At 44.7% G+C, this 25,441-nt stretch overlaps 2 protein-coding genes across 3 annotated transcripts in view; both read left to right on the top strand.

Annotated features, from left to right (window-relative positions):
- mta1 (metastasis associated 1) overlaps positions 1 to 12,640 on the top strand; it is a 169,589-nt gene extending 156,949 nt beyond the window's left edge. For both annotated transcript variants that reach the window (XM_063053050.1, XM_063053040.1), the window contains one exon: positions 9,597 to 12,640. In XM_063053050.1, coding sequence (XP_062909120.1) covers positions 9,597 to 9,626 — 30 coding nt within the window. In that variant the 3' untranslated portion in view covers positions 9,627 to 12,640. The remainder of the gene's footprint in view (positions 1 to 9,596) is intronic.
- Positions 12,641 to 23,526: 10,886 nt separating this feature from the next.
- LOC134359932 (transmembrane protein 229B-like) lies at positions 23,527 to 24,036 on the top strand. The gene has a single exon (XM_063073840.1). It carries the CDS (start codon positions 23,527 to 23,529, stop codon positions 24,034 to 24,036), a length of 510 nt encoding a protein of 169 aa, XP_062929910.1.
- The last annotated feature ends 1,405 nt before the right edge of the window (positions 24,037 to 25,441 follow it).

Below are 25,441 nucleotides of genomic sequence, written 5' to 3'. Positions count from 1 at the left end.
AATAATATCTTATACTTCACATGCCAATAAAGAGCGTAGGAAGGAAATGCAAGTGTTATTGCAATCTATTTTGGACCTGGATAGGCAATATTCTGAGGCACCCACTGCAGAATTATATAAAAGCTGGGCTGATTTGCAAGCGAAGTTTAATCTTCTATCTACAAACCTATCAGAACAATTAATTCTTAAGACACGTAGCCTCTATTATGAATATGGTGACAAGGTGAGCCGGCTTATGGCTCATCAATTGAAGCGTCAAGTTGCATCACGACTTATTCCCCAGGTAAGAGACACGCACCAAAACTTGACAAGCAATCCAAAAGGGATTAATAACATTTTTGCAGCTTTTTATTCCTCTCTGTATACCTCAGAGTTTCCCTCAGATATAAAAAATATGGAAGTTTTTTTAGATAATTTGGAAATACAACTCTTGAATCAGAGGAGGTGGAGAATTTAGATCGGGCTGTTGGGCGGGAAGAGATTAATAATGCCATTATGGCTATGCAGAGTGGTAAGTCCCCAGGTCCTGATGGTTATCCGATAGAATTTTATAAGAAATTTAACGATAAGCTCATACCGGTCCTTCTAGAAGTGTTTCAGGAATCTTTGGAGAATGGTTCCTTACCCCCTACTCTTTCACAGGCAGCTATTTCACTTCTTAAAAAGGACAAGGACCCGACCTCAATGTGGATTGTATCGCCCCATCTCACTTTTGAACGTGGATGTGAAAATTTTGGCTGAAGTGCTTGCATGACATTTAGAACACCCCCTTCCCAAGATAATCTCAGATGATCAAACAGGTTTTATTAAGAATTGTCATTCTTTTTTTAATATCCGTCGACTGGCTGATGTGGTTTATTCACCCAGTGATTCTCCGAGTCTGGAGGTTGTTATCTCCTTGGACGCGGAGAAGGCGTTTGATAGAGTGGAGTGGGTATACTTGTTTAGTGTTTTGGAGAAACTTGAATTTGGCAGAATATTTATAGCTTGGGTTAAGCTATTATATCACTCACCTTTAGCGTGTATACAGACAAATTATTTTCTATCTGACTATTTCCCATTAACACGTGGCACTCGCCAAGGCTGCCCACTGTCCCCTCTTCTTTTTGCAATTGCAATTGAGCCTCTTTCTATTGCACTTAAGTCAACTACACTATTTCAAGGTGTTAGGAGAGGGGACATGGAACACCGTGTATCCCTATATGCAGATGACCTCCTACTTTATGTTAGCGACCTTGTAGGTAGTAGTCCTGCTATTGTGTCATTATTAGGTCAATTTGGAGCTTCCTCCGGCTATAAACTGAACTTTCAAAAAAGCAAATGCTTTCCCATTAATAACTTGGCCCTAGAGATCCGACAGAAGTCTTTGCCTTTTCCTTTATCTCAAGATGGTTTTGTATACCTAGGAATACACATTACTCGCTCTTATACATCTCTGTTTGAAGCTAACTACAGGCCTCAGGTTAGCCAAATGAAGGTTGATTTTGAGAGATGGCGTAGTTTACCCTTTACTATAGATGGTAGAATTCAATCAGTGAAAATGACTATACTTCCCAGATTTCTTTATTTGTTCCAGTGTTTGCCAGTTTTCAAATCAGTCGACCAAGCTATAACCTCCTTTATCTGGGAAAATAAGGTCCCAAGGGTTAATAAGTGCATTCTCCAAAGAGGTCGTGACGTAGGTGGAATGGGCCTTCCTAGCTTTATTCATTATTACTGGGCATCGAACATTCAAAAGGTATTATTTTGGCTCCACCGGCCAGATATAATCTGGTGCCTGTTTGAGTCACGGGTCTTGCCACTCCTCGTCCCTCCCAGCTTTGGTGTATTCTTCCTTACCATTGAAATCCTCTCAATTCACATCTAACCCGGTCGTGCTCGCCACCCTCAAAATTTTTAATCAATTTCACTGCCAGTATAAGTTCACATCAGTTTCAGTTTTGGGTTCCATTCATAGAAACCATCTATTTCTTCCCTCCACACTCGATTCAGTTTTTAGACAATGGGGTTTGAACGGTCTTATGCGCATCAAGGATTTGTACACTGATAACATATTTGATAGTTTTGATAACTTGTGTAGTAAATATGGCCTTCCGCATAATCATTTTTTAAAATACCTGCAGATTCACCACTTCGTCAAGGAAAAATTTCCCTCTTTTCCTGATCTACCACCTGCTATGTTGTGGGAAAAACGCACTCTTAGCTTTAAAAATAAAGGGCTGATCTCTGTACTATACTCTCAGCTGATGTCTTTGGGAGTTCAAGATCTAAACAAAACTAAGATTAGGTGGGAGGATGACCTTGGAGGATCTGGCTGAAGAATATTGGGCAAAAGCATTGAATAGGGTTCATTCCTCATCATCATGTGCTCGACTGGGGCTCATACAATTTAAAGTTTCACACAGGATACATTTAAGTAAAGCCAGGCTTGCTGACATATATTCCGGGACAGACGCTGGCTGTTCCTTCTCTCCGGCTGGTTAAGTGCATGCATTTGGGTCTTGCCCTCGGCTTGATGGCTATTGGGCACTGGTTTTTAAAATTATCAGTGAGGTTTTGGGGGTGACACTGAGACCTTGCCCGCTTATAGCTGTATTTGGTGTGGCAGATGATGATTTGGGTTTAAATGCAAGCCAGTCGGATGTCATTGCATTTACATCACCATTGGCCCGTAGGAGAATCTTGCTGGTCTGGAAATCTGCCACTCCCCCATCTGCTGCTGCTTGGTTAGAGGACGTAATGTTTTTTTCTGAAATCAGAAAAGATTAAATTCACTTTGAGGGGGTCTGTGAAAAAGTTCTATTCGAAATGGGGACCTTTCTTGTCATATTTTGGGAGTCTTAAGGAACTACCTACCAGTTGAGGGCATTTGATTGTACTTGGAAAGTTGCCTCCCTTTTAACACGCATTTGATTTACCTCACAGGGTGGTTGATGCATTGTAATATGAGTGTATTTTGGATCATCTGACATGTTGTGGATGTGTGTGGGCCTTCGTCTTGAAGTAGTATGGGGGTATGGCTGTGAAATGTCCGTATTTGAATTTGCGATTTGTTGTATTGTAAATACATTAGCTGCCATGGTATGTTCGGGGAGGGCGGATGAGGGGAGGTTTGTTTAGGGGTAAGATATAAAGGCAAAATGGAGGAACATGTAATCCATTATGTATTGTGTATTGTGTCATTCCTTCAATAAAAATATATTTAATAAGTATTAAGCTCCTCTGCAGCTATATAGGACCCTGGTTAGACTCCACTTAGAGTACTGTGCTCATTTCTGGTCGCCTCACTACAGGAAGGATGTGGAAACCGTAGAAAGGGTGCAGAGGAGATTTACAAGGGTGTTGCCTGGATTGGGGAGCATGCCTTATGAGAACAGGTTGAGTGAACTCGGCCTTTTCTCCTTGGAGCGACGGAGGATGAGAGGTGACCTGATAGAGGTGTATAAGATGACGAGAGGTATTGATTGTGTGAATAGTCAGAGGCTTTTTCCCAGAGCTGAAATGACTAGCCTGAGAGGGCACAGTTTTAAGGTGCTTGGAAGTAGGTACAGAGGAGATATTAGGGGTAAGTTTTTAACACAGAGAGTGGTGAGTGCGTGGAATGGGCTGCCGGCAACGGTGGTGGAGGCGGATACAATATGGTCTTTTAAGAGACTCCTAGACAGGTACATGGAGCTCAGAAAAATAGAGGGCTATGGGTAACCCGAGGTAATTTCTCAGGTAAGGACACGTTCGGCACAGCATTGTGGGCCGAAGGCCCTGTATTGTGCTGTAGGTTTTCTATGTTTCCAGACCAAGTAATTGGGTACACTTGAAATAAATGGATTTCAGTTTTGGCAAAATGACTTCATCCATTTTGGATTAAAATAGGATGAAGCAAGGTATATGTCAAAGCTAGTAACCTACACTAATTGGAACTACAAAGAGAATTGGGAGTCTGTGCTCATAGATTATTAAAATGTCATGGATACGGGTGCAGAAGATAAAGGTGCTGATGGAAGACTGGCCTTCAGGAACTGTTGTGCTGCAAAACGAGGAGGAGGAAAGCTTTGGTACAGTTTTATGAAACTCTACTTTGTGGAGGCCTATAGTGTTCTTCCTTTCTGGAAGGCTCTATTGGCATTGGAGGAAGTGCACCGTAGAATTAACAGAATGAAGCTTGGAGTTAGATTATGAGGAAAACTTGTACAGTACTGTGCCCCAGTCTGAGGCAGATATATATATATAGCCAGGGTGCCTAAGACTTTTTCACAGTTACTGTATTTGTCAGTGTGGAGCAGAGAATGAGTTTGTAAATCTAGGGAGAGTAAGGGATGTTGGGAATGGTGAGGGTGGTGTGCCACGGGGAGGGCTGAGGGAACAGGGGTGAGGAGGAGGCATGTCGAGGCAGGGGATGGTGCGGATACAGACACACCCAGCCCTGAGACACCAGGCAAGGTCATTTGTTTCCAAACAATAGGTTTATTGATTATTACAGAATATCTCCCTGGTGCTTCCCACTCCCTCTCCTCTCCCTTCCCCTTTTCCCAATCATGATTCCCCTCTTCCTGCCCCCTTCCCACTCTCAGTCCACAATAGAGACCCATATCAGAATCAGGTTTATCATCACTCACATATGTCATGAAATTTGTGGGGTTTTTTTGCAGCAGGAGTATAATGCAATACATAAAATTACTACAGTACTGTGCAAAATTCTTGGGCACCCTAGCTATGTATATATGTACCTAAAACTATTGCACAGAACTTGAGATATTAATGTTATACCCAAAGATTTATTCCGTGAGGAGCCGATGCATCGAGCTCCCTGGGATAAGTATGTGACCGGAACTCATACCGCTGTCACGCTGAAATCCTCACCCTCTGTACAGTTGCAGCACGGCAGCTGATGAACGTTGAGTATCCCAGAGAGCCGCTCACCACTGGTTTAGCCACATCACCAATGCTCACTATCTGAGGAAAGGAAGACTTTACCTCTGTGAGTTGGGAGTAACAGAGATGGCAAGCACACGGTGATAGATTCCATTGCTGTGGTAGTCTGCCACCTGGCGTGAATTTGGAGCTCAATGCCAGTCGGGAGGATTATCATTTCCTGGATATCCATGGAAAGAAATTTCTTATTGTCATAGATTTATACCATTGGGAAACAGGCTCTTTAGCCCAACTGGCCCATGCTGACCAAGATGCTCTGTCCAAGCCAGTCCCATTTGCCTGTGTTTGGCCCAAAGCCTTCTAAACCTTTCTAATCCATGTAGCTCTCCAACTGTCTTTTAAAACTTGTTTTTGTACCTCTCCCAACTACTTCCTGTAGCAGCTCATTCCACATTGATGCCTCTCTGTGTGTTAAAAAAAAAAGAACTTTGTCTCTCAAGTTCCTCTTAAATCTTTCTCCTTTCACCTTAAACCTTTGGCGTTTAGTTTTTGATTCCTCAGCTCTGGGAAATAAAAGACTCACCCTGTATACGACCATTATAATTTTACACATCTTTGCAAGATCACCTCTCAGTCTCCTATGCTTTAAGGAATGAAGTCTTAACCTGCCCAACCTCTCCATCTATCTCTGTCCCCTCAAGTCCTGGAAGTACCCTTGTAAATACTTTCTGCATTCTTTCCTGTTTAAGAACAGTGTTACTGTGAGAGGGAGACCAAAACTGAACACAATACTCCAGGTGCGGCCTCACCAGCATCCTGTACAGCTGCACCATGACTTCCCAACTTTTGTACTTGGTGTCTTGATTGGTGAAAGTCTTCTTCGCCATCCTGTCCACCTGTGACTTCACGTTCACTGAACCTTCTGTTCTACCACAGTCCCCTGGTGAAAGTCATACCTGGATTTGATGTTCCAAATGTGTGACTTTACTGTTAGCCTGTGTTCCATAGAGGGCTAGCTTTCAGGAGACAAAGGCTCATCTCTCCTTCCTGGGCTCTTCACCCCTCTGTGTGCTGCAGTTTGCGCAGGGAGCCCCAGGGCTGCCTGAATCTCCATGGATTGTGGAACATGATGCCTGGATCATTCGAGGATTATAGAGTCGCACAGTATAGAAATAGGCCCTTCAGCCATACCAACCACCCAGCACCCATTCACAGTATTCTTACACAGATTTCATTTCATTTTCCCACACTTCCATGAAGTCCCCCCAGATTCTGCCATCACCTTTATTCCTAGGACATCTTGATGAGGCCAGTTAAAATATGAGTACAAGAGAGTACACAATAAGAGACAATTCCAAGGTAGTTCAAAGTTCAAAGTAACTTTATTATCAAAGTAGATGTATACAGACATCCCACCCTGCAAAAACTCATTTCAGGGAGGTAGCACCCCCGCCCCCCCACAACCCCATATCCCCCCCCCTGCCGTTGACCCCCAAGGGTGTACGTAAAACTTTGTTTAGTCATTTTGTCTAATCTGTAAACCAAGTTGGGTATATGCAGCAAATGTGACATTAAAATATGTACTTATATTATATTATTATGTTTATTCTATTACAACTTTAAGCAAGTCTACAGGGAGTTTGGCCTCATCACTTAGGACATCAATAGCGTAGCTCCTTGGCAGCCAGCCAGCTGGTTTAAATCAGGGGTTCCCAACCTTTTTTGCACCGCGGACCAGTTTAATATTGACAATATTCTTGCGGACCGGCTGACCCAGGGGTGGGGGGGTGATAAACGCGACCAGAATATAGGTGATAAGTCAACTATAAGTCACTTGTAAGTGGCTAATACACTCGATTTCGTTTCTAAAGGGGTATATCTAACGAATTTAATATTAAACACACAGCGCATATTTTCCTCGCATGAATGTAGTGATAAGTCAATTATAATAGTGGTCCCAAACCTCCAGGCCGTGAAGAATGCAGCAGTACAGCGGTGGCCAGAATGAACCCAGCACATCTTTAAGAAAAAAGCTGAAATAAACAAGCTAATTAATTAGGTGCCGCCTGGCATGTAATGTCGGCCCAGATCAGAGACTACGCAATCGGCAATCGCCTCTGATCTGGGCCGACACTTACGTGCCGGGCGGCACCTAATTAATTAGTTTGTTTATTTTGGCTTTTTTCTTAAAGATGTGCTGGGCGTGTTCTGGCCACCACTGTATTCTTCGCGGCCCAGAGGCTGGGGACCACTGAATTATAAGTCACTTATAAGTCAATAGCATCATAACATTTTAAGTAACATTTGGATATTAAACATACTGCGCATATTTTCCTCGTATGAACATATAAAATCATTGCAACACACCAATATTGCTGAATCAGTGGGAGCCCTGGGCATGTTTTCCTGCAACAACACGGTCCTATCGAGGGGTGATGGGAGACAGCGATACTCGAAGGGGGTTGCTTATGTCCAGTCTATTCCGCAATTTAGTTTTCGTTGCATTCATTGCAGAAAACTCCACTTCGCAGAAATATGTTGGAAATGGAAGCAACGTTTTCAGTGCTTTCGTGGCAATCTCATGATATTCAGCCTTGACTTTGATCCAGAATGCCGGCAGAGATGTTATGTCAAACATACTTTTCAGCCCACTGTCATTTGCAAGCTCGAGGAGTTGAACTTTTTCCCGTGCTGACATGGATGATTCACCGGAAACATTCACAAATGGGTCACGGACCTATTCCTTTGCACGTCTTGGGTCACTGATGACCTCGCGTCCGTTAAAATTCAACAGTGGGCGTGACAGGGAATGAGGAAAGGTGCAGCTGACTCATATCGCCAAATCATATCGTTTCCTCGCGGCCGGGTGGTTGGGGACCACTCTTAGCACGAAGAGAGACCAATCAGGATGCTCGCTCTCACTCTCCCTCTCCCGCTCAAAAAAAATCTATTTCCGGGATATTGTATATAATTTCCGGGCATCAGGGATCCACTATCCATATGCGGGAGACTCCTGGAACTTCCGGGAGAGGTGGGATGTCTGTGTATGTCTATATGTGTGTGGCGCGTGGCCAAGTGGTTAAGGTGTCGGTCTAGTGATCTGAAGGTCGCTAGTTCGAGCCTCAGCTGAGGCAGCGTGTTGTGTCCTTGAGCAAGGCACTTAACCACAAATTGCTCTGCGACGACACCGGTGCCAAGCTGTATGGGTTCTAGTGCCCTTCCCTTGGACAACATTGGTGTTGTGGAGAGGGGAGGCTTGCAGCATGGTCAACCTTGCCCAGGCCTCAGTCATCATCGAAAATCGATGGACAGCCGAAGAAGAAGATGTATGTCACCATATACAACCCTGAGATTCATTTTCTTGTGGACATACTCAATAAATCCATAATAGAATAATAACCATAATAGAATCAATGAAAGACCGCACCATCTTGGGTATTCAACCAATGTTCAAAACACACAAACTACAAAAAGACAGAAATAATAATAATTAATAAATAAATAAATAATATCTCAATGGTGGGGAGGGCTTTACCCATGATGGACTGGGCCGTATCTGCTACTCTTAGGATTTTCCATTCAAGGACATTTGCTGATGACACAAAGGTTGGGGTTGTTGTGGATAGTGTGGAGGGCTGTCAGAAGTTACAGCGGGACATTGATAAAATGCAAAACTGGGCTGATGGAGTCCAACTCAGATAAGCATGAGGTGGTTCATTTTGGTAGGTCAAATATCGTATTGATATTTGACTCTTGGCAGTGTGGAGGATCAGAGGGATCTTGGGGTCCGACACCATAGGACACTCAAAGCTGCTGCGCAGGTTAACCCTGTGGTTAAGAAAGCATACGGTGCATTGGCCTTCATCAATCGTGGGATTGAGTTTAAGAGCCGAGAGGTAATGTTGCAGCTATATAGGACCCCTCTTGGACTACTGTGCTCACTTCTGGTCACTTCACTACAGGAAGGATGTGGAAACCATAGAAAGGGTGCAGAGGAGATTTACAAGGATGTTGCCTGGATTGGGGAACACGCCTTAGGAGAACAGGTTGAGTGAACTTGGCCTTTTTTCCTTGGAGCGATGGAGGATGAGAGGTGACCTAATAGAGGTGTTTAAGATGATGAGAGGCATTGATTGTGTGGATAGTCAGAAGCTTTTTCCCAGGGCTAAAATGGCTAGCACAAGAGGGCACAGTTTTAAGGTGCTTGGAAGTAGGTACAGAGGAGATGTAAGGGGTAATTTTTTTTACGCAGAGAGTGGTGAGTGTATGGAATGGGCTGCCAGTGACGGTGGTGGAGGTGGATAGAATAGGGTCTTTTAAAAGACTCCTGGACAGGTACATGGACTCTCAGAAAAATAGAGGGCTATGGGTAACTCTAGGTAATTTCTAAGGTAAGGACAGGTTCGACTTAGCTTTGTGGACCGAAGGGCCTGTATTGTGCTGTAGGTTTTCTCTGTTTCTATTATCAGAGGCTGTGGGAGTTCATGATGGTTCCTCCAAGTTTTGGAGGTTAAAGTGGGCATAGAAAGCATGATGGTAGAGCAAAGGGTGGTCCATGGCAATGAACTCAACTTTGACTTCGCCCAGTGAAGTCGCAGAAGAGTGTGTCCAGCCTGGCCTGAGGTCACCAAAGGTGCTTCATAAATGCATGCTGCTTATTTCCTTGAATGAACCACTGTCCATTGTGAAAACAAACACTAAATCTCTGTGTTTTTTGAATTTTGCAGGAAGATCCGCAAGTTACTTACTTCTTTTGAATGGAGGCAGAGTGGGAGACGGCCCCAAGCACAGATCTTCATTGAGCAGCATGCCCTGGACCATGCAAGAGGCCCAAAGTCTACCATCACCAATGAGCCCATTGTCATTGAAGATTAATGTCACCTCCCTATACTTCATATTGACCACGATGCTTTTATCCAGTGGAAGAGGAACATTATTTGTTTATTTCTATATTTAAAAAAGTATTTCAAATGGCCTTCACCTTTACAACGTGAATTTGGATTGGCCGACAGAGGCCAAATGATGTTTGTTAGTAATCCACCCTCCCCTTTGTTTACTGTGCTGACCACTGGACCTCAGTAGGAGAAGAAATCGTTTCATTTATAAGAAAGACTTTCACAACTACGGGACATCCTGTGGGTCAGTGAGGTGAAGAAGTAATTTTTGAGGTCATATCACTTACAATGTAGGGGAACGAAGTGGCCAAATTATGCCAGCAAGATTCCACAGTCATCTTTGAAATAAACAACGATTATTTCACCTGCTTCTTTTTAAATATTGGGTATAGAGGTAAATAAAGATGAAGAAACTCACTGTGAAAGCAATTTAAGTTTAAAGAGAGAGGAGTAGAATTGATTCTCAGCTGTGACCAGTAAAGGTGAGGACTTGGGTCCAGGTGGAGCAGCCCTATCTCTGGAGTGCTCTCCACACTATAGTTAAATGACTCTGACACAGTTTTGCAGTCTTTGGATATCAGACTCTGAATCTTGCCTGCACTATCCTAAGTTTCTGAGAATGAGTACCTACCCTCACAGTTTTGGGGCATTGTTTACAGCCAGTTACTTCCCCATTTCCTTCCTTCCCGTATCAGCCCAGGAGGAAATTGCAGCTGAGATCCAATGAAGGGTCCTCCAGAAATATTAACTTGATTTCTCTTTCCCCATACAGCCGCTGTTGCTGTTTAGTTCCTAGATAAGCAGTGCGGATCGCTAATTCTTCAAAAGGATAGGTCCTATTTCCTTTTTGCCTACTAGGCAGCAGACTGAGCAGTGAATAGCGCAGTTGCCTCACACCTTGAGTGACTTGTCAGTGTCAAGTTGGCATATTCTTCCTGTGACCCCAGGTGCCCTTATTTTCTTCCCCATCCCAAAGATACATGGATTGGGAGGTTAATTAACCGCTCTTAAGTTGCCCCTAATGCATTGGTGAATGGTAAAATCTGGGGGTAGTTAATGTGAATGCAGAGAGAATAAAATAGAATTGGTGTAAATGAGTGCTTAATAGTTGGTGCTGATTCAGTGTGTTGAAGGGTCCATTTCTGCTTTGTATGACTCTGTTTTTCTGTCCTCTTCTCTGGAAGGTGCAAACTTTCAAGAAGGATCTTTTTCAGGGGTCAAATGATTGCATGTGTCTTATGTAAATGGCCCAATGAACACAGAGTGTTGGGGAGCCATCGGAAACCTGAACTCACACCTTCACTTGCCATACAAACACGTGCACTTTCTGACTGAAAACCGATGGAGGGCTGGGACCTTGGCTGGTTATTGTCTAGATTCCAGTCCAGGGCATGGAAGATGTCAGAAATACTCTGAGGAGATTTAGGCAATTCAGAAATATAACCTCCCCACCTCTCACCAAAAAAAATACTATTGGTCTGGAGTCAAAGTTTGATAGGGAGGGGATGAGAAATGAAACAATAAAATTGTACCTGTTGTCCACCTTGTTCAGTGTCTGTACTCTACAGATTAGATGTCCTCAGATTAACGCTAGTAAACCTTCAATCTAAAATTGAAACTAGCAAGGAAGATGGAATAGAGTTGTATAGCATAGAAGCGGATTGTTTGACCCACCAAATCTATGCCAGCCCATTGTGCCAATCTATGCTGATTCCACTGGCCTGCATTAATTCCATATCCCACCATTCCCAAACTGGAGTCCATGGACCCCTCAGTTAATGATAGGGGTATGTAGCATAAAAACCGTTGGGAACCCCTGCTCTACGTGCTGATCATTTTGAGAACCTGTCACAATCCCTCTTAAATTTTGTTACTGTTCCTGCCTCGACCACTTTCTCCGGAAGCTCCACAACCTGTGCACGCCATAATGCTGTATGTTATCTCCATGCCCTGTCTGACCAGCTCCCTGGACTTTCACTGCAGTATGGATGCTCTCTGTATCAGACTGCTTCTGAATTTCTTCCATTCCTTGTGGTCTGGCCTGCATCTTACCATTTTAGCTCTGCCTCCTTTCTAGCCATTCTCTGAATCCGAGTGCCTTGGAGCCCCAAAGGAGGCCATTTGGCCCATTATACTTCTGCCAGATTTTTGTATTTTGCTCTTTCCTCACAGCCTTCCAGACATACATTGTTCAACAAATCAGCCATTCCAATTTTGGAATTTATAACTAAATTTGGCACCCTATCCAAGGAGTATGGGTTACAAGCACCATAAAACTCCCTTTTGCTTCTTTTGCTAATTGACTGAAACCATTGACCTACCTGTGGACCTACTGAAGGTAAATGGGATGAGTATCAGTACAGTGGGTGGTATGGAGATGGTGGATTGGAGAGTCTGCCTCTCTACCTTCCAGTGGATAGTTTCTCCTTTTTCACTCGCATCTGCCTCTTCCTTAATCTTTTTCAGTTTGCTTTGACTGATGCCTGCTGGATTAGACTCTAGTTGTTCTGCGTAACTTCTGGCATGTGCCTGCAAAATCTGAATGGTGGACTGGAGCCAGTCAGGAGGTGGGAGTTGATGAGTTCAATTCCCTCTTTCTTCTATGCTGTTGCTGTCTAACATCAGCACCCTGTTTGCTGAAGGACCCCAATAATTTTCATCTCAATTACCTCTCCAACTGTCCAAGAAGAAAATTAACTGGAACAAACAGCCTCAGCCCTAGGTCACGATGTCCCATGACCAGCTAACTGTCTTTACCCTTTGACGGTGGTGTTCTAAAATAAAAGGTCCCATTTAAAATGGTTTTTAAAGAGGATATTAGTTTGAACTGAAAATGAAGGCCAAGTCATTTCCTGTTTATGAATAAAGATGATGATTCTGTTGAAAACAAACAACCTTGGTTTCGGAGACTTCTCTTGCTGTGATTGGCCATAACTTGGTTTATGCGAGGAAGCTTTTGCAATTTGAATGATGGTAGTTAGTGTCTGAGTTACTTGGACACTAATTAACCACCTTGATCATGAAAAGTTGAAGACCATTCAATAAAACTGGGGAACATTGAAGACAAAGTTTTAAGTTGCAAAGAAATGCAATGGTGCAGAAAGCAGAAAAGATTCAATGATAGTGGTGGTAGCTGCTGAGAGAGGACACTAAAGACTAGTGAACAATAAAAGGAGCGTCCGGGGAGTATAAAAATGAAATCTGAATTGACATGGTAGGGGAGAAAATGATGTTGGATATCTGCTAGAAAAGCTGAGTATCTGAAATCCGGAGGCCAACATGCCCAGTTAGGGATAAGGAGCTGTTCCTTGAAGATTTTATGTGAGTGGGTTGGAGAATGAAATGGAGAAGCAAATTAAATTTTGGATTTACCTCCATGGAGGTGTTTTTAAAAGGATTATCTGATCTTCATTTGGTTTTCCCAACTCTATTTCACGGTTGACAGGGTTCTCAACCTTCCATCTATTTAATTACTTGCACTTATGCTCTCTCTTCCTCTCCTTTCAGAACAAGGATAGGGTGTCCTCACTGTCCACACTTCTCCTCCCACCCGCCCCTTGGTTGTCCTTAACCCTACATCCTTCGCAGAATGCACCAGCAAGGACACCTGCCCATCCTCACAACCTTTTGGCATTTCAAAGGGACCATTTTGCTCTGGTCCACTCTTCCGTGTTCCAACAATTGGTTGGTGGTTCATGGGAAGAAGGTCTGCCCTTGTTCCCATGAAGCCACAGAGGATACGGCACCTGTCCTTTTACCTCTTCTTTTCCCACCATCCATGGAACCCAACTACTCCCTCCAGGTGAGCAGCAACTTCCTCCCCATCTCCCAGCTGGACGCGCTGCACTCGCAATAAGGTCTCGCCTATACTCAAAAAAAGCCAAACACAGGTTGGACGATTGCCTTGGAGAATACCTCCAGTCAGTCTGCGAGGGTAACCCTGAGCTTCTGGTTATGTGGTTTTCTACCCGCACTCCCAGTCTGACATCTCTGCATTGGCATCTTTTCAAGTTCCAGAAAACAGGACTCACCAATGAATTCATTCAGGGGACTAGATGCAAAAATCCAGAGCAAAAATTGAGCTGCTAGAGGACCTCTGCATCTCTGGGGGAGAAAAAACAGTAGTTGTAATCAGGATGAAGGATTCTGATTCACATTGTCTCCTGTCCCTTTTCCTCTGCAGATGCTCTCGTCCACCTGAGCTTTTCCATTCAGTCAGAAATAGCAGACCAGCATTGCACGTTTTCAGCAGTCAGCTTCCTTTCTCTCAGTGGTAACAACAGATTTTGTCGTCTCTACTTACACCTCCCCGACATATCTTTTGTTCTTTAGCAGTCGGCTGCTCCACTCTTCGTGTTGTACATCCGTCTGGTTCTCCCTGTCATGCACCTACCCTGTTCTCTGTTCCTCTGTGGCATGTTCTGTGTTTAATTCAGATTTGCTTCAGGGTGGAAGTGAAAAGTAATCTTATTGCCAATTATCCTCTCTCTGTTTGGCATTGGTTCCTGCTGAAAAGCAAAATAAATTGTTAAGGTTAAGAGAAGTGCATCCTGATCTTGCAACAGTAAGGGCATTCCGCTTATTTTTTCACTCTTCAGGATCTGGGCACCGCAAGAAAGGCCAGCCCTTTCTCCCGTCTCTCAGTGCTCCTGAAGAGGGGATGGTGAGCCGCCCTGAACCACTGGTGAAGGCACACCCACAGCACTGGTGGGAAGGGTGTTCCGAGATTTGAAGCCAGTGATGACGAAGAAACAGACAGTACTTCCAAGCCAGGAGGGTGGGAGACTTGCAGTGGTTCTTCTGACTCCAGCTTCCCTTCACCTTCTTGCTGGGAGAGGTTGCCACTTTGAGAACCCGTTGTTCTGCTCTGCCATTTCATCATGGCTGATCCATTTTGCCCCATTTTCCTACTTTGTCCCTGTAGCCTTTCACGGCCTGACTAATCAAGAACCTATCAACCTCCGCCTTAATGACCTGGCCTCCACAGCCACCTGTGGCAACAAATTCCACAGATTCACCATTCTCTAACTAAAGAAATTTCTCCTCGTCTCCACTCTAAAGCAACGTCCTTGTATTCTGAAGCGATGCCCTCTGGTTTTAGACTCTCTCCCCATTATAGGAAACAACATCTCCACATCCACTCTGTTTAGGCCTTTCAACATTCAATAGGTTTCAATGAGATTCCACCCCCATCACATTCTTCTAAATTCCAGTGAGTACAGTGCCATCAAACGCTCCTCATGTGTTAACCCTTTCATTCCCAGAATCATTCTCATGAACCTCCTCTGAGCACTCCCCAGTGTCAGCACATCCTTTTATAAATTGGGGGCCCAAAACTGCCCACAATACTCCAAGTGAGGCCTCAACAGTGCCTTGTAAAGCCGTAGCATTACATCCTTGCTTTTATATTCTAGCCCTCTCGAAACGAATGCTAACATTGCATTTGCCTTCCTAACCACCAACTCAACCAACAAATTAACCTTAGCGAATCCTGCATGAGGACTCCCAGGTCACTTTGCACCTCGGATTTCTTAATTTTCTCCCCATTTAGAAAACAGCCTACACTTTTATTACTTCTACCAAAGTGCAAGATCATATACTTTCCGATATTGTATTCCATTTGCCACTTCTTTGTCCATTCTTCCGATATATCTAAGTCTTTCTACAGCCTCCCTGCTTCCTTAGCACTACCTGCACCTCCACCTCACTTAGTATTTTCGCAAACCTGCCCACAAAACCATAAATTCCATCATCCAAATCATTGACAAACAACTTAAAAGGAAGTGGTCCCAATTCCGGCCCCTGTGGTGCACTGCTAGTCCAGGCAGTCAATCAGAAAGTGCTCACTTTATTCCCACTCTTTGCCTCCTACCAATCAACCAATGCTATATCCATATCAGTGTCTTTCCTGTAATACCACGAACTCTTGCTCAGCTGCTTCATGTGCGGCACCTTGTCAAAGGCCTTCTGAAAATCCAAGTACACACAGAACATAGAACAGTACATCACAGGAACAGGCTATTTGGCCCACAATGTTGTACCAAACTAGCTAAAAAGCAAGTCAAAAATACTCAAATACTCATCCCTCCTATCCACACCATGTCTATATCCTCCATCTTCCTTACATCCATGTGCCTATCCAAACATCTCTTAAAGGCCTCCGATATATTTTCCTCTACCTCCATACCAGGCAGTGCATTCCAGGCATCTACCACTCTGAGTATAAAACTTACCCCTCACATCCCCCTTGAACCTACCCCTTCAATTCATACCCTCTAGTTTTAGACATTTCTATCCTGTGAAACAGATACTCTGTCCACTCTATCTATGCCTCTCATATAAATCCCTATCAGGTCTCCCCTCAGGCTCTGGTGCTCCAGAGAAAACAGCCCAAGTTTATCCAGCCTCCAGTAATAGCACATGCCCTCTAAACCAGGAAGCATCCTGGTAAACTCTTGGGCACCCTCTCCAAAGCCTCAACATCCTTCGTATAGTGGGGTGACCAGAACTGTATGCAATACTCCAGGTGTGCCCTCACCAGAGTTTTATAAAGTTGCAACATAATTCCTGACTTTTGAACTCAATGCCTTGACTAATAAAAGCAAGTATTCCATAAGCCTTCTTAACCACCTTATCGACCTGCACAGCCACTTTCTAGGAGCTATGAACTTGGATCCCAGGATCTCTCTGCTCAGCAACACTGTTAAGGATCTTGTCAACAGTGTACTGTCTCCTTGCATTTGCCCAACCAAGGTGCAACACCTCACATTTATCTGGGTTAAACTCCATCTGCCATTTCTCTGCTCACATCCACAATTGATCTATATCATACTGTATTCTTTGCCAGTCTTCTACATTATCTACGACTCTACGAATATTAGGATCACCCACAAGTTTACTAACCCACCCATCTACATTTTCATCCAGGTCATTTATATACATCACAAACAGCTGAGGTCCCAGCACAGATCCCTGTGGAACTCCACTAATTACAGACCTCCAGCTCGAATAAGTCCCTTCAACCACTACCCTCTCTCTTCTATCTGCAAGCCATTTCTGAATCCAAACAGCCAATTTGCCATGGACCCCATGCATCTCAATCTTCTGGATTAGCCTCCCGTGAGGGACTTTGTCAAACGTCTTACTAAAATCCAAGTAGACGACATCCACTGCCCTACCCTCATCAAGCTCTCTCGTCACCTTGTCAAAAACTCAATCCAGCTGGTAAGACATGACCTACCCTGCAAAAAACCACGCTGACTCTCCCTAATTAGCCCATGGGTTTCCAGATGCTCACATATCTTTTCTCTAAGAATTTTCTCCAGCATTTCCCCTACAGCTGATGTGAGACTCACCCGTCTGTACTTCCCAGGATTTTCACATGTTCCCTTCTTAAACAGAGTTACAACATTAGCCAGTGGACAGTCCTCCAGGATCCCACCTGTGGCTGGAGAGGAGACACAGATACTGGTCAAGGGACCAGCAATCTTGTCTCTTGCCTCCTTCAGTAACCTGGGGTAAATCCCATCAGGCCCTGGGGACTTATCCACCTTAATGTTCATTAGGAGGCCCAACACTTCCACCTCCTTGACCTCTAAACACCCTAACATATTTATACATTCAGCACTGATCCTTTTCTTTGGTAAATACTGAAGTGAAGTAGTCACTTAGTACCTCACTCACATTCTCTGCATCCACACAAATGTTCACCACCCCCACCCCTTTATCATTGAGTGGTTCCACCCTTTCCCTAGTTATCCTTTCACTCGATATATGTATAGAATGCCTTTGGATTCACTTTAATCCTACTTGCCAAGGACTTTTCATGGTCCCTCCTACCTTTCCTAATTCCCTTCTTTAGTTCTTTTTCAGGTTTTTTCCCCATTGGAATCAGTTGGTTGATTTGTGAAGTATCGTGTGCTTCTTGGAGTGTAACATCAAGCACACGTTAAACAACCACATGCACAGGCATCTTCACTCTGTACGGAACGAAGACCATCATCCTCGACCTTGAGGGATAGCCACGACGACAACACCCTTTCATACACTCAATCTTGTTTTTACTATTAATTTTTTTCCTACTCTTTTTTTCTCTGAAAACACTAATCCAACTTTTTTCTAAATCTTGGCCTTGTGTCACTTTCCGTCAGACACGGGCCAGAGGAAATTCACACTTGCTTCTGGCAGTAATTTGTTGGTGGGCCTCTCCAGTCAGCCAGATACCTGCCACACACTCCACCTACACACAGGCCTTCAAGTGGAAGTCTTTAAAAGCAGTTTGGTGTTTTCAAGGCCCTTTCTGTCTCAGTTGATGTTCATTGTATCTGTTGTATGCACTCTGACCTGCACATGGGTTGTCAGCCCACAATCAATGGCTTTCTACATAGAGTCAAAATTCACTGTGCTCTAACAGCACAACCCCCTTAACATTGCTTAAACTCTCCTGTAGGGAGAAATATTCAAATTAAGCATTGTCTTGATCCGAAATTCCTCATTTTCAAAGACAAAGATTGCTCATTCAGTGGAGGTACATGACATGCAGAAGCTGGAAATGGGAACAAAGTAAGACGGAGGAATGAGCTGACATAGGATCTCAGCTTGAAACATGAACTATTCATTTACCTCCCAGATGCTATCTGACCCATTGACTTTCTCCAGCAGCTTGTTGACTGTTCAGTCAATGTTCCTTCTCTCAGGATTAGAGACCTAAACAAAAAAGAATAATCTATTTTCTTTAGCAGAGGGGCAATTCCTTTAGGAATGTGCTGTAGCCAGTAGATCTGCTGCCTCACAGATTGAGCAACCTGGATTTAATCCTGAACTTGGGCAGTGTCCATGTCAATATTGCATATTCCCCTTGTGATCTCATGAGTTTTTATCAGGTGTTCTGCTTTTCACATTGTTTGTCAATGATTTAGCTAATGGAATTGATGGCTTTGTGGCAAAGTTTGCGGATGTTACAAAGATAGGTGGAGGGGTAGGTAGTGCTGAGGAAGCAATGCGATTGCAGCAGGACTTAGACAAATTGGAAGAATGGGCAAAAAATGGCAGATGGAATACAGTGTTGGGAAATGTATGATGATACATTTTGGTAAAAGAAACAATGGTGTGGACTATTATCTAAAAGGGTAGAAGTGTCAAACATCAGAGGTGCAGAGGGACTTGGGAATCCTTGTGCAAGACTCCCAAAACATTAATTTACAGGTTGAGTCTGTGGTAAAGAAGGCAAATACAGTGTTGGCATTTATTTCAAGGGGAATAGAATATTAAAGCAAGGAGATAATGATGAAGCTTTATAAGACGCTAGTCAGGCCGCACTTGGAGTATTGTCAACAGTTTTGGGCCCCATATCTCAGAAAGGATGTGTTGTCAGTGGAGAGAGTCCAGAGGAGATTCACAAGGACGATTCTGGGAATGAAGTGGTTAACATATGAGGAACATTTGGCAGCTTTGGGCCTGTACTCACTGGAATTTAGAAGAAATTAGGAGTATCTCATTGAAACCTACTGCATGTTGAAAGCCCTAGATAGGGTGGATGTGGAGAGGATGTTTCCTTTGGTGAGGGTATCCAGAACTAGAGGGCACAGCCACAAATTTGAGGGGCAATGCTTTTGAACAGAAGTAAGGAGAAATTTCTTTAACCAGAGAGTAGTAAATCTGTGGAATGCTCTGGCACAGACTACAGTGGAGGCCAAGTCTGTGCGTTTATTTAAAGCAGAAGTTGATCATTTCCTGATCGGTCAGGGCATCAAAGGCAGGTGTATGGGGTTGAGTGGGATCCGGCATCAGCCATGATGGAATGGCCTAATTCTGCTCCTATATCTTATGGTCCTATGGTCCCAAAGATGTATGGATTGCTGGGTTAATTGTGGAATGTAAATTGTCCCTAGATGGTAGGTGTGGGGTAGGACCTGCAGAAGGGGGAATTAATAGAATTGTGAGGAGAATCACAAGGAAAATTAATGAGGGTATGGAATTTCTCTGAGCCCTATCATTGACTTGATGGAGTGAATAGTCCACTCTACACGGTATGGAGTTATTGGAAAAGGCAGCACATGCTGTAGATTTAATATAACTGGGTAAAGGAGTAGAGTTGAATAAAGAAACAGGCTTCACAGAAAATGGTGACAGGAGACTGAAAGTCATCACTTGAAGGGGCAGTAATGGCAGGAACTCTGCTCACACTTGGGAACTGCTAGGAAAGGTTCTTGAAGAATCACCATCCTGCATGGCCACAGAATTAGTGGTGGAAGTTGGGATTAGGCCAGAGAGCCGTTTAGAAAAGCACAGAAATGACAGCTTAGATAACGTTCTGGGTTGTAAACTTTCCACCATTCTGATTTGAAAGATCACAATACTCCCAGACAGCTGAACGGTTAACGCTACTATCTGAGGCACAGCAGTTTCAGAACTCAGTCTGTGTTGAAGTCAGGGAACATCAGTGCCCCAGGCAGGGAAGAGAAAAAATTCTTCACTCTTTCTACATTCGATAATTTCAGAGCAGGGAACCTGCCCCCACCCCCAGTCCAAATTACAGCCACAAAATTAATTTCAGGTGGTTTATTCTTCATTCTACTGCTTCATTTAGGAACGATGAATTATTCATGAATAAAGCAGATGGTATTTCCACAGTACACCATCCCACTTAGCTGAAACCTTACTCTCCGGCTGCCTTCAGGAACAAATTAGGAGGTTGCAAATATCACAGTTCAGCAAACACAGCCAGTCTGTAATTGGATGCAATTTGGTGTATAGTAGATGGAAAGGTCATGAATCTGATTGTGCTGACAGACAAGAGTGATTACCTCTGTATCCTGAATTAATAAAGACAAAACCACTGAGAATCCTTGCCCCTAAACGACTATAGAAAGACCTGCCAGAAAATGAGTAGATTGATGCTGGGATGGGGACACCATCAGGCCTGACTGCAATAAAAACAGAAGATTCTGGGATTTCTCAGCAGGTCGGGTAGCAACTGTGAAGCAAGGAGGAATTCAGTTCAATCACCTCTCCTGATCATGTTCGCTCCACGTGAATCCTCCCTGGCCTGCTGAGTATCCCCACAATGCTTCACTTTTTACCTCAGGTTTCTCACATCTGCAGCATTGTACTTGAGACCTGACTGTGACGCACGTGCAGAATAGTTATCAGCAAGCCAGGTGGGGTCGGGGAGGCAGTCGGGTGAGCGGGTCTGCGAAGGCTACGAGAGACAGAATCTGGATAAGGCAAGAAGGTAATAATGGGGGCCATTCAAGGGAGAGGTGACCAGGTGGAACATGAAGGGGGAGATATCCGGTGGGTGAAGAGCATGGCGTGAATGGAACCAGGATGGGGTGAGGGTCTGGAGAAGGGAACAACAATGGGAAGACTGGCACGGTTTGGAAGGAGAGAGAGGAACACTAGGGGTGCAACAGTGAACTGAAATTGGAAAATCCAGTGTTCAAATGATTACGTGGCAGATTGTCATGATGAGACACGTTGTGTTCCCTCATTTCGAGTTCCCACACCTCTCGTGCCTCCTCAGTCCACCCATCACTCATTGGTCCCTACCTCAGCCTCTGCTTCTTCTCATAGTACTGGCTGCTTTCCCTCTCCAGTTGGTCTTGATGCAGGGTCTTGACCTGATGCTGCTCAACAGCTCGAGTTCCTCCAGCATTTCATTCTTTGCTCCATCTTACAGTATCAGCAAACTCTTGTGTCTCCACAGTTATCAGCAATGTTCCTGGAGTTGAGCAGGGTGCAGACCCAGAATGTAGCATGGCAACTGCCAATCTGGCCAATTTTGGAGTCCACACACACTGTGGGCAGTACGGGGGAACAGTGCACTATTACTGCAGCAGGGATCGGCGATTGGGAGTCAACCCCCATCGCTGTCTGGAAGGAGTCTGTACTGTCTCCCCATGTCCACGTGGATTTCCCCCCAGTGCTCCGGCTTCCTCCCACATTCCAAGATGCGCGAGTTAGGGTGAGGAAGTTGTGGCTATGCCAAGTTGGCACCGGTGCATGGCGACAACTGCAGGTTACCCCAGTACAAATTGGACTGTGTTGGGTGTTGACACAAATGACGTACTTCATTGTATGTTTCGATATTTCGATGTACAGCATAGAGACAAAGTTTATTGTTAATCTTTAACGGTTCAGGATTGTTTAATGACATTTCCAGTACACAAGTGTAAAGAAGAACAAAATAATTGTAACTCCAAATCTGATGCAGCACAAAAGAAAACACAATCAGATAAAGACCACAATAATAAAAATCACAATAAATATAACCACATAAGACAGCTTCTATGCGTAGATCGATTGTATGTCCATGAAGTGGTACTAGGCACTGTCCATAAGGTGTCTCCGACGGGAAATGATGAAGTGGTGGTGGTGGGTTAGTGGGTGGAGGTGTTGGTCAGCTTACTGCTTGGGGAAAGTTGCTCTTTTGGAGTCTGCTGGTCCTGGCGTGGCGATGGGAGTGGGATCAGGTGAAAAGCTGAGGAACCCCACCAAATGATCAGATGATAATGAGGCCAAATCTTTTTTCACATTTCTTGAAATTTGCTTCCAAGTTTGATCTTCTTCCTCCTTCCCACCAGCAGAATATAGTGCAACAAACTTATCTAGACTGCAGGGCTGCTGGTAGTTCACACTAAAGAGAAATCAGAGCAACAACGACACAACAAAGACTAAATAATAAGACACATAAAACGCCTCTGAATGGAAGTAAGTTATTTATTAGGATTTTTTATGCTGCAAATGATCAACATTTGTACCGATGTAATCTCCATATGTGAGCCAATGGATTTTTAAATGGGTTTGTATTTGATAAGGCAAGTTATGCAAAGTTAAAGGACTCTGTTTCTCTGCGATACAAACTGTACCAGTGATAACATAAGCACTTTGTGCCAGCTGTCAGCTAAACAATGGAAGCAATGTCATCCTGTCGTCAGTGGCTGTGCTCAGAATCTGGGGAGTATATTTCCTTGCTGCCAAGTCTCGTGCAGTGCCTTGTTTTATTGACTGAAGAGCTGGCTGCATTCCTAAGGCAGCATTGCATGGCAGTGTAAATGTAGCCATTGCGAATATATGGGTAATGTTTATCACGTTCGTGTACACACATGCAAGTACATCCATCCTCATAAAATACTTATGATATATTTGCACTGACATAAATGGGCACATATAAGATTCTGTATGTGCATGTGTGAGAAAAAAGAGAGAGAAATGTCTGAATATTGGCTCTGGTCTCCGTTCAGCCCTTGTCTTCAAATTAAAATACTTTGACAGCCTCACAACATTAGGTGACTGTAGAGTATTTAATATCTTTGGTTACCCTCTTCCTGATAGACTGGGAGTTAAAATGCACGTTGTAGTGTGCCCGTGTTATTTTAGAGGCTCCCTTTCATGTCCCCGCTTCTCCTCTGCCCTCTAAGAAGCTGCAGGGATGCTCCATTGAAGCTCCACACCATTCCCCGTTCCGATATGAGCTGTGGTACTTTCCACTTCTGCTTCTGCTAAGTGCTTCCCTCTCCTCTCTCTCTCTCTCTCTCTCTTGCTCACCCGATGCAGATCCAATGTCGGCACAGGCGCTGAGAGCTGATTAATGAGGGGTGAGGGGATTTGGCAGGTTGGTGTCTGCTTAAAAATTAATTCTCTCCGTTTCCAAGGTTGTGCTGACTGCTCTGCCTTCATTTTGTGTCACTGGATCTGTGCTGCCTTTGCAGCTGCATCCCTCTCCATCTGCTTTAATCCCTTCCCTCCACCGGCTGAAGGGATGGCCACAGCTGAGCCCCTGAGTGCCCTCTCTCGGTGGTACCTCTATGCTATCCACGGCTATTTCTGCGAGGTGATGTTCACAGCAGCATGGGATTTTGTGGTGCATTTCAACTGGAAGTTCCCCGGAGTCACCAGTGTCTGGGCCCTTTTCATCTATGGGACCTCCATGCTGATAGTGGAGAAAATGTATCTTTACCTGAGGGACAGGTGCCGCACTGTTACCCGCTGCCTCATCTACACCATCTGGACCTATATCTGGGAGTTCTGCACGGGCTACGTCTTACGCCAGTTCGACGCCTGCCCCTGGGACTACTCTCCATTTGAGTTTGACTTCATGGGCCTGATCACCCTGGAGTACGCCGTTCCCTGGTTCTGCGCCTCCTTCATCATGGAGAAACTGGTCATCAGGAATACCCTGCGACTCCGCTTCGAGCCCCACCTCGAAGCCGCCTCAGGCACCCTGCCCCCGAGTGGCTTCGTGGCAAACGGCTACCTCAAATCCGACTGAAACCCTGGCTGTGCTGCAATGTACTTTGACCATTAAAGGGGAGGTCATGGGTAGGATGGGGCTTGTGCCATCTCCCCCAGGAATGACTCTGCTGAGATAGCCTGCTGGGAAGGTCGCACCAGGTAAGTTTCAATTAACTTGGAAGTCAGCATTGAGCCGGCAATGTTTCCCAGGGACAGTAAAACCCCAGACTCTTGTCACTAACATGGAACCAAACATGCCCAGAGTACCTCAGGACTCAGGACTGGTCCAGAACGAACCTTGTAGGTTAGGTGCGTAGGATGGGGAACTGTTACGCTGTGCAGTGCAGCCAATTTTCAACTTTAATACCTCATGTCTTGTCATTTATATGGGGCTACCGGCAGCTCAAGGCTTCTTTCCCTTCCCTTCCTCTCCTTTCCAGCCAACTCAGTTGTTCCCGTCTCCAGTTTCCACTCCTCAATCCAACTTCCTCTCTCTGTCAGAGACTTCCACCGAACTTCTGGGAATAGCTAAGGTACCATTTCATTGTATCCATCAGCTGCGGGTCACAGGATCCCCACAGCACCAGGCCTGGAGCCCGTAGTGCCAATCCCAGAGAACCTGAATGGGCCTGGCATCAGAGTATCCATGCAGCAGGCGTCCAGGGACGAGAACTGTAGGGATCATGTCGGATTTGGTCTTGTCTTCTGATACCAAACCCAGATACAGGAACACATAGCCCCTACACTCAGAAATACACATTGATGGACCTGCCATTACTAAGTTGGTACAGTACTGCTGGGACAGGACTGTCACTGTATAACACTGGGATTCAGTACTGGTGCGGATGGGTCTGTCACTGTATAACACTGGGGTACAGTACTGGTGGGGATGGGTCTGTCATTGTATAACACTGGAGTACAGTACTGCTGGGACAGGACTGTCGCTGTATAACACTGGGATACTGTACTGCTGGGGACAGGTCTGTCACTGTATAACACTGGGATTCAGTACTGGTGCGGATGGGTCTGTCACTGTATAACACTGGGGTACAGTACTGCTGGGGATGTGTCTGTCACTGTATAACACTGGAGTACAGTACTGCTGGGACAGGACTGTCGCTGTATAACACTGGGATTCAGTACTGGTGCGGATGGGTCTGTCACTGTATAACACTGGGGTACAGTACTGCTGGGGACAGGTCTGTCACTATGACACTGGGGTACAGTACTGCTGGGGATGGGCCTGTCACTGTATGGCACTGGGGTAGAGTACTGCTGGGGATGGGTCTGTCACTGTATAACACTGGGATTCAGTACTGCTGGGGATGGGCCTGTCACTGTATAACACTGGGGTAGAGTACTGCTGGGGATGGGCCTGTCACTGTATAACACTGGGGTAGAGTACTGCTGGGGATGGGTCTGTCACTGTATAACACTGGGGT

Source organism: Mobula hypostoma, chromosome 1 (genome assembly GCF_963921235.1).
Source record: "Mobula hypostoma chromosome 1, sMobHyp1.1, whole genome shotgun sequence".
NCBI lineage: Eukaryota > Metazoa > Chordata > Chondrichthyes > Myliobatiformes > Myliobatidae > Mobula > Mobula hypostoma.
The sequence above is the reverse complement of the archived record's forward strand: the minus strand, read 5'-3'. Positions and strand labels throughout refer to the sequence as shown.

What these genes read in the sequence shown, in the direction of transcription:
- LOC134359932 (XM_063073840.1), top strand. Translation starts at nt 23,527, where the DNA reads ATGGCCACAGCTGAGCCCCTGAGTGCCCTCTCTCGGTGGTACCTCTAT.